Source organism: Anguilla anguilla, chromosome 10 (genome assembly GCF_013347855.1).
Source record: "Anguilla anguilla isolate fAngAng1 chromosome 10, fAngAng1.pri, whole genome shotgun sequence".
Taxonomy (NCBI): domain Eukaryota; kingdom Metazoa; phylum Chordata; class Actinopteri; order Anguilliformes; family Anguillidae; genus Anguilla; species Anguilla anguilla.
The window spans coordinates 8,661,162-8,673,192 of NC_049210.1; the positions used below are offsets into that span (position 1 = coordinate 8,661,162).

Sequence of the window (12,031 nt, forward strand, 5' to 3'; positions counted from 1 at the left end):
GATTTTACCACGCTTGTTTGCACCCTCACCCGCTCCCTGCATCTCCTCAGTCCCTCCTAACCCCTGGCCTAACAGTGGCCCCACCTCTCCACTCCCCCCCTCTATTTCTTTCTTTCTCTCTCTTTCTCTCTCTCTCTCTCTCCCAATCCATCTTCCCCAGTTCATGTATTGAGGGAGTCAGCGCCTACACCCCAGTCTAGCATTACTTGCCATTAATTATACATGCAGTATTGAGCTGTCTTTCTTTACTGCTGGCTAAATATGGAAGCTGCAGTCTCTCGTAGAGAGTGCTGAAGGGCACTGGTCATCCCTCTGTCTCCCCCCAGGTGCTCCCCCCTTTCCTTCCTCTCTTGTTTTTTGAACCTTTCTGGTCGCTGAACACACTCTATCACTCCATCTCCCTGCATCAGTTTACCAGCAACCATTGTTTTTTTCTCCAAGCCCTCCCCTCATTCTTTATCCTTTCCTTTTTCCCGTCTTCCTCTAAACTTCTCCCTTTTTTCTGATAAAAAGATCTTTCTAGATTTCAAAATTTCTGCTTTTTAATCTCCAAGCCATTATGAATTCTATATCCACAGTCGTTCTGTGTGTTCTTGTCTCGTGTGACTGATTCTATATTCATATGCACATGCAAAGACAGGTCTACTCCCAACCAACTAATGAACACAGTAGATGATCTGGAGAAGATCTTTCTAATGAAGGCTATGTTTAATTAGTCCTAATCCATGGTCACTGACACACTGACACAAGGTCACTGACGTATTTTAGCACTTTAATTATTCATAGCCTAGCCCCTAGCTACAGGTCATTCACGGTCTACTGCATCGTAGTTCTCACTCACCTGTGTGTGTGTGTGTGTGTGTGTGTGCATGTGTATAATTAAAAAATTTCATTTATGCAAGGAAATCATAAGCCTCAACACTTTTCTTATATAAGCAAATATTTTTAATGATCTTTTTAAAATGATTTGTTATTGTTTTTCGGCTAGGGGTAGTGGTGGATAGCACTGTCGCCTCACAGCAAGAAGGTCCTGGGTTCGAATGCTGGGACCTTTCTGTGTGGAGTTTGCATGTTCTCCCTGTGTCCGCATGGGTTCCCTGCAGGTACTCCAGTTTCGTCCCACAGTCCACCGGCATGCTAGTTAGGCTAATTGCGGAGTCTAAATTGCTTGTAGGTGAATGGTGTGGGTGCCCTGTGATGGATTGGCGACCTGTCCAGAGTGAATTCCTGCCTCTCGCCCACTGCATGCTGGGATAGGCTCTAATGGATGGATGCATTGATGGATGGGTGTTTTCTGCTTAGTTTCAGTTGACCAGAGTTGGCAGTGTTACACAGGACATGAGTCAACAGTAGATCCCAGCCACAGTATGTGCCAGAAAGCTGTAGGGTGACAAAAAAAAGGCTGATTTGGAGACTCAAAAAGATGATTTGGAGATGTCGGGTTGAAGTATGGTGCTTATTAAGGTAATTGGATGCAAAGAACCATGTCAAATGAAATTGGACTGAAATTAGGAGCTTGCTTGGAAAAAGACAGTTTAGTTTTATAGACTTACCTGGTATCTGATCTTCTAAAAAGTGATTAAAATAAAAAATAGTTTTTCTTGAATTCAGACTGTATATAACCTGCTAAATGATCAATATCTCAACATCATAACCCCTGTAGGGTTTACGAAGGAAATGCATAAAATGTTTAAACTGGAATATCTGTGATGTCCTTGTATCATCCAAGCCAAGTGCATCACGCATAGACGGTGACGTGAGTAAAAGTGTGACACGTAGGTTTTGTCTGAGAGTGCAGTGCGGCTGGATTTGACCGTTTGAAAGCATAATCATCATTGAGACCATCCTGTGTATGTGTTGTGATGTAGGGCTGCGTCAAATGTTTCGAATGAGCATGGCGGCTGCTATTTCTAAATATTTTCCATGTTGGGGGACTGTGTTTATTTTTGGAGATTGGGAAGCTAAATAAAACGAATGTATGCTGCGTCAATGTAATCAGAGCTAGTGGGGCCTAATGGTTTGGGGGGGGGGGGTGGGGGGGGGGGGGGGGAGCGCGCGTCTGAGGGCGATCAATAAGGCCGGATTTAGTTCACTTAAACATGAAAGAGCGGGGAACTCACTTTTCCCTCCCCCAGACCCACCCCCTCCCCACCCTAAACAAGCATATACCTCCTCTTCCCTCTGCAGCACATACATCCCCCCCTCCCAATTCTTTCTTTCAAAAAAAAAAACCTTTCACACAAGAACATTGCAGTCGGCTTAGAGGACATAAAACCAAAGGCATTACTTGTTTCTCCTCTAGAGGGCAGTAGCGTCAAAGCGACCACCACTCACATTTTACAAGTCTGATTTCGGCAATTAACGGAAATGAAGGGCAGACTCAATTTAGAGCGACAGGAAATGTACTCGTTGTTTTTCCTCTCGTCTCTACGCATCCCCTCACAGAGTTTGCCTAAATAAGCTTTGTTGGCACAATGCTGGTGAAACCACAAAATAAGCGGAGTCAGTACATTAGCGCTAAACAGCTCGACGGTCACCGACTGAAAGAGACGGGGACAGAGATGGATGAATCAGCCGGGATTTGGCCAAGTATCACAGGTCTCTGGAGAGCGGCAGCGCAGGTCCTTTTTTTGATGATGACAGGAATAAAGCCTCTAATGATTGTCGTGTTAATGAACTCAAGAGGGGGGAGGGGGAGGGGGAGGGGGGGTGAACAATTATAAAGTAACTGGTACAGAAGGCGGGGGAAATGGGAATTGGGACATTTTTTTAAGCTTTCAGATCGGCATCAAATAACACTGTGATAATCAGAAACTGTTTTACTACTGTGCACTTCCCTACAGTTTATTTGCTACATACCAATATAATTTTACCATATCATGTATCCTTCATTGACAGCATACAATACCACAGTGTTGTATTTGTCTGTCCTTTGATTACCATATTAATACAAAATATTTTCTTCTTCATGTAAAAATTAGTTTTTTTTTGGATCTTGACCTGCATTTTGTTGTGAAGGTTCTGCAATCTATTATAATGTGTTGAAAATAATTAGGCCAGGATCAGGATCATTTTTTTTCTCTCTCTCTCTCTCTCTCCTAGACATGTTTGAACAATAGGGGCCAGAGGGAGGGAGTTAAAATCCCTGAGCAATTTCAGAAAAGTAGGAAAGAGTAAAAGGTTAAAGAGAGAGAGAGAGGTAAAAAGAGATGGAAAGAATGACAGATGAGAAGAGGGGATCTGGAGAAATTAAGTCAGTAGAAGAAAATGGAGATAACATGAGGAAGAACAACTGGAAGAGTTTTAGAAAAATTGTATTTTAATTATGCAGTTTGATCATCGACTGGATTAAATTTCTTGTTTTTATTTTGAAGAGTGTATTGAAAGTATCGAGCAAGAACTGGTGATGGAAAGGATTCATTAGAATTTGTCCCTCTCAGAGCTAAAAGACTTAGCTCTTTTTCTGTTTGCTTTGGGGATATATGTTTTTACCTGGATTTACTACGAAACTTTTAAAAGGGCTTTCAACAGTTAACATCACAGATTTGCCAAACATCCTTATTTTGCAGAATTTAAATGGTTATTTTTTCTACTTTACATCACCAGCTGTGAGTATGTTCCAGTCACCGTTATGAAATTAGAGTAGACCCATATGTTAGCGTTAGCTCGTCTTTATCAATTCAGGAAAGTCTGGCGGTGACAAAAACTAGGTGGCAGAAGCGGAAGAACTTAGCGTGAGCTGGATGCGCCGTTAGTATAAGAGGATTCCGGCAGAAAAATCGGACGGTTATTACACGGAGGGAGAGCAGGGAAGACCTGGGAGAGAGAGAAGGTAAAGGCTGAACGACGGAGAGGAAGAGCGGAAGCACTGAGGATGAGTGTCAGGTGGGAAACGGAGGGTTTGCAGACGGTGGGGATTGTCTGCCTCGTTTTCATGTTCCTCAAACTGATGCACCTGCTGGGGCTCATCGATATCACCGAGACAGGTGAGAGAGAGAGAGTGAGAGAGAGGAAGAGAGAGAGAGAGAGGGAGAGGGGGAGAGAGAGAGATAGGAGAGAGAAGGAGAAGGAGAAGGGGGAAAGAGAGAGGAAGAGGGGGGAGAGAGAAAGGTGAAATGGGAAGATTAGTATGTTCAAAATTCATGTTCTCTGCTTCTGTGAGTCTTACCTTTTTGTAGCCCTTTTTTTTCCAATCATGTTCCAATGTATTAAATGGCATTTGCAGTCACTCGGGTAAATATTCCATGATTAATTCTACATGGAGCTCACTATGCGTAAAAGTACACAAATTTTGAGCACATAGTAAGCCTGTTAACTGTGTTATTACTGCGTGCGCGGTCACATGACATAGAACTGCATAAACCAGATTGTACCGCACTGGCACTAAATGTAAACTCTGTCTCGTCTCTTATTGCCTGTCTTAACATTTTACTCATTTCTGTATCTGTGGTCCAGTGATGCACTTGAAACTGTGGTGTTTTGAATATAACAAATATTTTTCTCTGTTTATTCTGTCACTCTTTCTATCTCTTTCTTTCCTCCTGTACCTATCCTTCCTTGTGTGTGTGTGTGTGTGTGTGTGTCCTACAGATGGTAAGTAGGCATGGCATATCCCTGAACTTTCTCTTCTCCATTACTTTGCTCTCCTGCCTGCCTTGTCTTTTTCTTTCTTTCCTACTTTTCTTTCTGAGTTTTCCTCTACCGTTCTTCCTTTCTCTCTTTTCGCCAGTTTTTTCTCAATCACTTTCCTCCTCCTCCTCCCCCTCCTTGAAACCCCGCACCTTACCCTTGATTTTGTTGTCCCTCTCCCCGTCCCTCCCCCCATCCCTTCCCACTCACTCACCCTCTCCTCCACCCCTCCCTCTCTCCCCCTCTCTCTCCCTCTCTCTCACACACAGACAGCAGTGACAGTGACCTGGAGCTCTCCACAGTTCGGCACCAGCCTGAGGGCCTGGAGCAGCTACAGGCCCAGACCAAGTTCACCAGGAAGGAGCTGCAGTCTCTCTACAGGGGATTCAAGAATGTAAGACCTCAACATAGACCCTCCTCACCCTCACCCTCACCCTCTCCCTCTCTCTCTCTCTCTCTCTCAGTCTCTCCCTCTCTCAGGTATGTCCACAGGTGCCACCAGGGGTCTTGGGCCCCATAAAAAGAACTCACATTGAGCCCAACCACCCCAGAAAATGCTATGTTTGAATATTCTTGGATGGCCCCTGTCAGTTAGGGCCCATGGAATCATCCTAATCCACCCCCCCCCCCTTTCCATGCCCCTGTGTGTATGTACGGTATGTGTCCAGTACAAGGTCGCGCACACTTTTCCATGTGTGAATTCATACTCACGTGTACACGCATGTGTATTTGTATATGTGAGCTTGTATGTGTCTGTGCATCTGAGTGTAGCAACAATATGTATATTTCTAGATTCTGGTTTTGGGACAGAATATCCTAAATGCTTATTTTGTCAGTGAAAGTGTAAGTTTTGCATGTTCTCAGTTATAAATCAAATCAAATCAAATCAAGTTTATTTATAAAGCACATTTAAAACAACCAAGGTTGACCAATGTGCTGTACAATAAAATAACATACAAAAATAAAATAACATAACAGCAAAAAAGCAGTAGAGATAACATAACAATATGCATACATAGTTAAATAAGTAATGGAACAGCATCAAAATCTTCATGGAGGTGCAGTTGAATGACTGTAAATTCTTAATCAACACTAAAGTTCATTCAGCATATTTCATACAACCCACGTTGTCAGTGTAGCCCCAAGCTCGTCATGTAACTGCAGTTTTGTTCTGTGCCAGTTCCCACTCGCCCCTGACCCCAGTAATGCATTTACAGTGGGGCAGGAAGGAGCAGGAAGCTAACATGTGGCAGTCATGTGGATTTTAAAGCCCTGTGGAGACGACGTCTAATATAGGAAACATTAACCAAGCAGTTCCTTGTGCACACGAACGAAACGCATACGCATCACACACACTTGCTTATCACTTCCATTCAACTTTGTAACCTGTAATGTTTATTTTTCCATATAGTTGTGAATAGCCTGCTTGTGGAGTGACAGAGATACTTCCCTTGAACTGTACTCTCCCTCCTAACACTGTTCCATTAAGCAGACCGCACACTAATTTTTACTTCCTCTCCTCCTATCCCACCCCGCATCCGCCCCCCCCCCCCCCCCCCCCCCCCACCCCCACCCCCCTTAGGAGTGTCCCAGTGGACTGGTGGATGAAGAAACATTCAAGACCATCTATTCTCAGTTCTTTCCCCAAGGAGGTGAGATGATCTTCTCGAAGTCACTGCTCTGCACTTTGCAGTCCTGTTTTCTGACAGTTAAGCTGAGATTTGAGTCAAGGTTTTGACAGCACCTCACAGTTCCCAATAAGGGAACCAGAGGAAACACATGCCATTCGTAATCATTACACATGCTTGGCGTAGTAGGCACCATACCATTAACAATTTAAATATATCACTCTGTTATATCTAACAGGAGATATAGTGAAATAGTAAGTTTTTTCTCTCCCCCTTCTCCTTCTCTCTCTCTCTCTCTCAGATGCCACTACTTATGCTCACTTCCTGTTTAATGCGTTTGACATGGACCGAAATGGCTCCATTCGCTTTGAGGTAAGACGGACAGTCGGGTATCCTTCCATTTTATACATGCCACATGTATCTCACTGGAAGACGAGAATGCTCATTCACATGTGCAGGCCATCACTGCACTGCCAGTCCGCACACTGAGCTGCGTACTCATGGTATTGGAGCACACTGTACCTGCAGCTGCCTCGGGCAGATAGTGGCAGTCCATTTTGAGATGTGCTTGTCCCTGCACAGTGTCTTTGGCCATGCGTCGGCTCTGACTTTGGTTTTTTTTGGTTGCGGTGGTCCTTGGCAGGACTTTGTGATTGGCCTGTCTGTGCTGCTGAGGGGCTCGGTGACAGAGAAACTGAACTGGGCTTTCAACCTCTATGACATCAACAAGGATGGGTACATCACTAAAGAGGTAAGGCGTGTGCATGTGGCCTGCGCATATGGTGTGTGTGTGTGTGTGTGTGTGTGTGTGCATGAGCGTGTGCGTGTGTGTGTGTGTTCGTGAGCAGCCTGTGATGTGTGGAGTTGGTGGACTGTGGTTTTGCTAACTGACTGTGCTGAAGTGAGCTGCGTGTGCATTCTATCACAGGAGATGCTGGCGATCATGAAGTCCATCTATGACATGATGGGCAGGTACACTTACCCCTGCGTGCGGGACGACGCCCCCTTCGAACACGTGGAGAAGTTCTTCCAGGTACCCGCCCCCAACACGCTCCTTCAGCTCATTTACACTTCAACTAAATAAATGACCAAATTTCCATCGTCATTATTAAATACGCAGCTGGCATTATTTCAGCAGTTTCTCGTCTTGAAATGGGATGTATTTTCAGAACTCTTGAACAACCTCTAATTAACCCTAAAATGGGAAGCTGGGTTTAACTGTTCCCTGTCTCCCTGCAGAAAATGGATCGGAACCGGGATGGAGTGGTGACCATCGATGAGTTTATTGAGACCTGTCAGAAGGTGTGGCTCTGACACGCGTGTAAACACACAGTGTGAAACGGGGAGGTGCAGCTGTAATGCAACACAAGGACACACACACGCGCTCGCACGCGCGCTCACACACACACACACACAAACATACACACATGTGTTCTCACACACATACACAAACACACACACACATGCGCTCACGTGCGCGCACACACACACGCACACACAAGTGCACATACGCACACACACAGACTCACTCACTGTGAGACACACTCTTTAACACACACACACAGTACACTGTTACTCAGCAGTGGCACACATCCCCTCTAACACACATACCCTGTAATACAACACAGAAACACGTATACAGTAGAACACAATACATCAACTCACTTACACGGAAACACAATTAGGAACATCCAAACACTGCAACACAATTCAGAAATTGTGTGATCTAGCACGACAGCCTGAACTAATCCATTTCTTGGTCTTACACAATATAGTGTGACACAGATATGTACATGCTTCGCATCAAGGAGAGCACGATGGCATGTTCCACACACATGTGTGCCTTACTTTTATCATCATGAAAAAGCTGACCTCTAACTCTGAATCTCTCCCCTTTCTGTCTGTCTGCACGTTTAGGATGAGAACATCATGAGCTCCATGCAACTCTTTGAAAATGTTATCTAGAGCAAACAGAAACCCAAACCAGACGATGCCACCCTCCGCCCCAAACCCAAGACAATAATCTCCCCCCATCTTCCAGCACGAAAACACGCACCCTTCTCTAATACTTCCTTAAAGGGAAATGGAGGAAACACAAAGGACAATAGACTTTTTTATATATGTAGTCTTTAGGAGAGGTACCTGTACATGTGACCTTCCGTTGCTCAGGAGGAAAAGAGCGCTGCACTTTGACCCACTTCTTACTGTACATAGGAATGGAAACCAAAACCTTTGCCTCAAAGCTACAAGTGGAACAACGAACATTGTGATTCAATTAACCGTTACACACCTCCCTGTCTCCTGCCCTCTGGTGGACATACAGGACAATAGAAAACAAAGATATTTTTTCTTAAGTTGGATCCATAGAGAATGAAATGGGATAAGAAGGAAGTATACTGGCTGTTTTGTTTTGTTTTTTTTTGTTTTGTTTTCAGCAACAGTCCACGAGGCCTACAGCCTAACCACAGCATCCTAATTTCCTGTCCCCATTAAGGAACAAAACAGACTGGAGTAATTATTTCTGAAGATTAGTGCTTCTTGGAGAGCGTGAATGCAAGAAACTTTTTGTGGCATGCCGGTGGTGATTCAGTCAGTTGTCGAAAAAGCACACACCAAAAACAGAACAAAAAAAAAAAAAGAGATTGAATGACTTTTGAAGAAACTGAAATAACTTTTGCATGTTTTTTTTGTAATTTGTGGTTTGTTGGGACTGAGATGTGAAAAACCTTGATGTTTGACCCTGAGAAGATGAGAAGACATCGACCGCACACGTTGTGGTATGAAACAGAGTAAATGTGAGCCTTTGGACATTGGATTTTGCATCCCAGTTGATAGGCTATTGTTTCATTCCTTTGGTAAGACAACATTGATGGGTTACAGAATGGCTGTAAAAATAAGCATGATCTGCTTAATATAGTTATGCAGCAAACACCCTGGAGTTGTGTATTATATAATGGTTGCTTATGGTTTGAAGAGTTTTCAATTTAATTAATGTCCTAGTTCTTCCTAAAGGCTATGTCCTATTCTGATATCATCATCGTCCTTGAAACCATGCATCTATACTTAATGTACTTAAATGACAGTAGAGCTGTCATGATGCTGGTCCTCTGTGTCTGTAGCATGTGGAAACTGCAGATTGTCCTGAAGAGCTGTTATGGTTTCAAAACATTCAAATGCACACGCCCGCCAATAAATGGGTATACAAAAGATCCCCAGGCTTTGATGACATCATTCATTCATTAAAACCCTCTTGGCGTGCCTTCACCTAGCGCTGGGTTTATTGCTGGGGGTGGTGGGCTGGATTAGCTGGATTAGGTAGTAATCTGGAGTTGGCCAGCTCTTAGCTTTAGGTAAACCCCTGAGCCAGAAGGTATGTGTGTGCTCTGTGATCACCCTAATCCCGCGGCCCTGAAGCCTGTCTGCCATGCCGTCGCCCACGTGCCGTCGCTACACAGAGACGCTATTAATAGACAGACACCAGTGCTCAGCTCAAAAGGCATCTTTCTTCTGATTCCTACAGTTCCAGGGCAGGAGATGTAAACTGCCCCTTCCACAGCAACACGTCAGAAGATCATTACAGCATTGGCTTCAAGCACTTTCCTCATCCTCTGCGTTTTCCCAGTTTTCTGTTTAGCGTACTGCTAGCCCGAGCTATTTTGGGCTAGGGAGGTATCAGGTTGCAGGACAATAGCGTTCGCTGATTTAAGGCGACATGTTATTCCACTTGGCTGAGGGAGTGTGCCAGTGCTGTGCGGTCCCGTTCCAGTGGACTCACAGGTGAACGTAACCTCGTTCAGGTGCGCCAAGAGGCTCAGGGAGCTCCCATGGCTGTATGACCCCACTGAGATCCTTGTTCCTACTGACCTACATCCCCACTCCAGCAGAGCTACGACAGATCAGCCGCCCTGTTGCTAGCCATGTGGTTATCCAATGATCCAGGATGGGGCAGCGCTAACAGCTGACATCAATAGAGCTCTCAAAACACTACCTAGCCACCTCCAGTATTATAAACATCCAGCACACCATCACCATTCACTGCACTCCGTGGACACTTTCGTAGGATTTATTCTCAGCGATGAAACTCATGTAAAGCTACTCCTGATTATCTGAAACATGTAACACACATTCGGTGACTGTTAACCAAGTCTGTCACTGTTAACTTCTGCAGGTAGCACAGGCACTAAGACTACCCATATGGAAGAGTAATATGTTTTAATATATGATGGGAAATTCGAAATGTATTCAAATAAATTGTGTAATACATTTATGAAATCCATAAATGAACATGTATTCAAAGGCATACTATGCAGGATTTTTCAGTGAAAATATTGTAAAATAACCATACTAAGGCTTATCTAGGATGCATAGGTAATCTCTGTATTTGCACATTTTTGCCGAATTTGTGCACCTTTACCTGTATTTGTTATTCAATAATGTCTTCTGGACATTTTTGGGTGTGGCACTCTGTTTGCTTAATCTGGACTTCACATGTCAATGACTTGATGTCCTCTGTGAGATCTAAGGATTGTTTGTTCTGGGATTTCTATGTTCAGCCAGCAATCACATCGCCATATCAGCTAGCATCATCGTGTCATTGACTTCCTCTTACCCTGGGTCTTTTGGTGATGTCAAGGCTGACCTTACCTTTAGCTTCATTTACAACTCTCTACAGGTGTGGCACTCTGTAAAGAGTCAGCAGGGTTGAAGATGGAGGAGGAGAAGACTTCTTTGATTGTAAACACAGGACCGCAGTAAGACAAAAATTTTTGCATAGTGTACCTTTAAATATATATATTATATACAAGCACATACATACATGTTTTAAATATATATAAATGCCATAAATATGCAAAAGCGGCCAATTCTGAACAGTTAAATATTTGCACAATATATTTGAATGCATATAAATTTATGATGTAAAAATATGTGTAATAAATACACAAAAAATATAAGCACATATATTAAAATACATTTAATTCCCCTATTTTTCCTTTACCATTTTTCCATAGTAAGCAGAGTAAGTTCCTAGTTCTGTGCTTCATTTCCGCTCTACTGTCTTACAGTTTACATTACATTACACTGAAAATAACTTTCTGTAAGCAGAAATGTACATTTGATATGCTTTATATAATGTGTAAGTATTAATGTTACACAATGTTTAAGTAGTCGTGTTACATGCATGCTTATGAAATTCAAAATCACGCCGAGTCTCATTAGATAGCCAGGGCTTTTCGGTTCAGTGACTAGAGAAATGTAACTCCCATTCTGAAAAAGCTAGACTCCAAGAATAATTTCTGAAAAACCCCTTGAGAGAGCATCATTGTGGGATTGGTAGATGGTGATTATTTTAAGAAGGCATAACTTGGGGGATAACTTGCTTAGAGAGTAAATCTTTTTCTTTACTCAATTTATAAACAGTCAAACATTTAGCTCATTTAGAAATTTCATGCACTTCAAAGGCTGCTCACACTAAACCTTGCCAACACATTTGATGTGAACTGTCCTAAATGCTCTTAAGAACACGCAGTTTTATTTTTCACCAATAGGTGCCACTCAAGAGCAACTGACTGACAATTTTGTGAGCGGACAAGGAGGGCAGCAGAAATTGATCTGAATGAGACTATGAAGTATTTATAAATCCACAAAGTAAAAGTCCATTACAAATGATGCAACTCACCCATTTTTTATTTACTGTATGTAATATGTGAACTTGTATTATACAAAGAAAGTATCTAAAACTTTGTCTCTTTTGTTAGTTGTTAATAGCAGCACTT

The 12,031-nt window shown here is 43.1% G+C and overlaps 1 protein-coding gene across 4 annotated transcripts in view; it reads left to right on the forward strand.

Moving 5' to 3' along the window:
- Positions 1–9,466, forward strand: part of LOC118237067 (calsenilin-like) — a 42,066-nt gene extending 32,600 nt beyond the window's left edge. For 2 of the 4 annotated variants that reach the window (XM_035435475.1, XM_035435478.1), the window contains 8 exons: positions 4,591–4,593; positions 4,899–5,023; positions 6,212–6,281; positions 6,559–6,629; positions 6,901–7,008; positions 7,186–7,290; positions 7,497–7,559; positions 8,175–9,466. In XM_035435475.1, coding sequence (XP_035291366.1) covers positions 4,591–4,593; positions 4,899–5,023; positions 6,212–6,281; positions 6,559–6,629; positions 6,901–7,008; positions 7,186–7,290; positions 7,497–7,559; positions 8,175–8,222 — 593 coding nt within the window. In that variant the 3' untranslated portion in view covers positions 8,223–9,466. Of the gene's footprint in view, positions 1–3,080; positions 3,987–4,590; positions 4,594–4,898; positions 5,024–6,211; positions 6,282–6,558; positions 6,630–6,900; positions 7,009–7,185; positions 7,291–7,496; positions 7,560–8,174 lie in introns of those variants that run through there. The other 2 variants (XM_035435477.1, XM_035435476.1) reach the window with 2 other exon arrangements.
- The last annotated feature ends 2,565 nt before the right edge of the window (positions 9,467–12,031 follow it).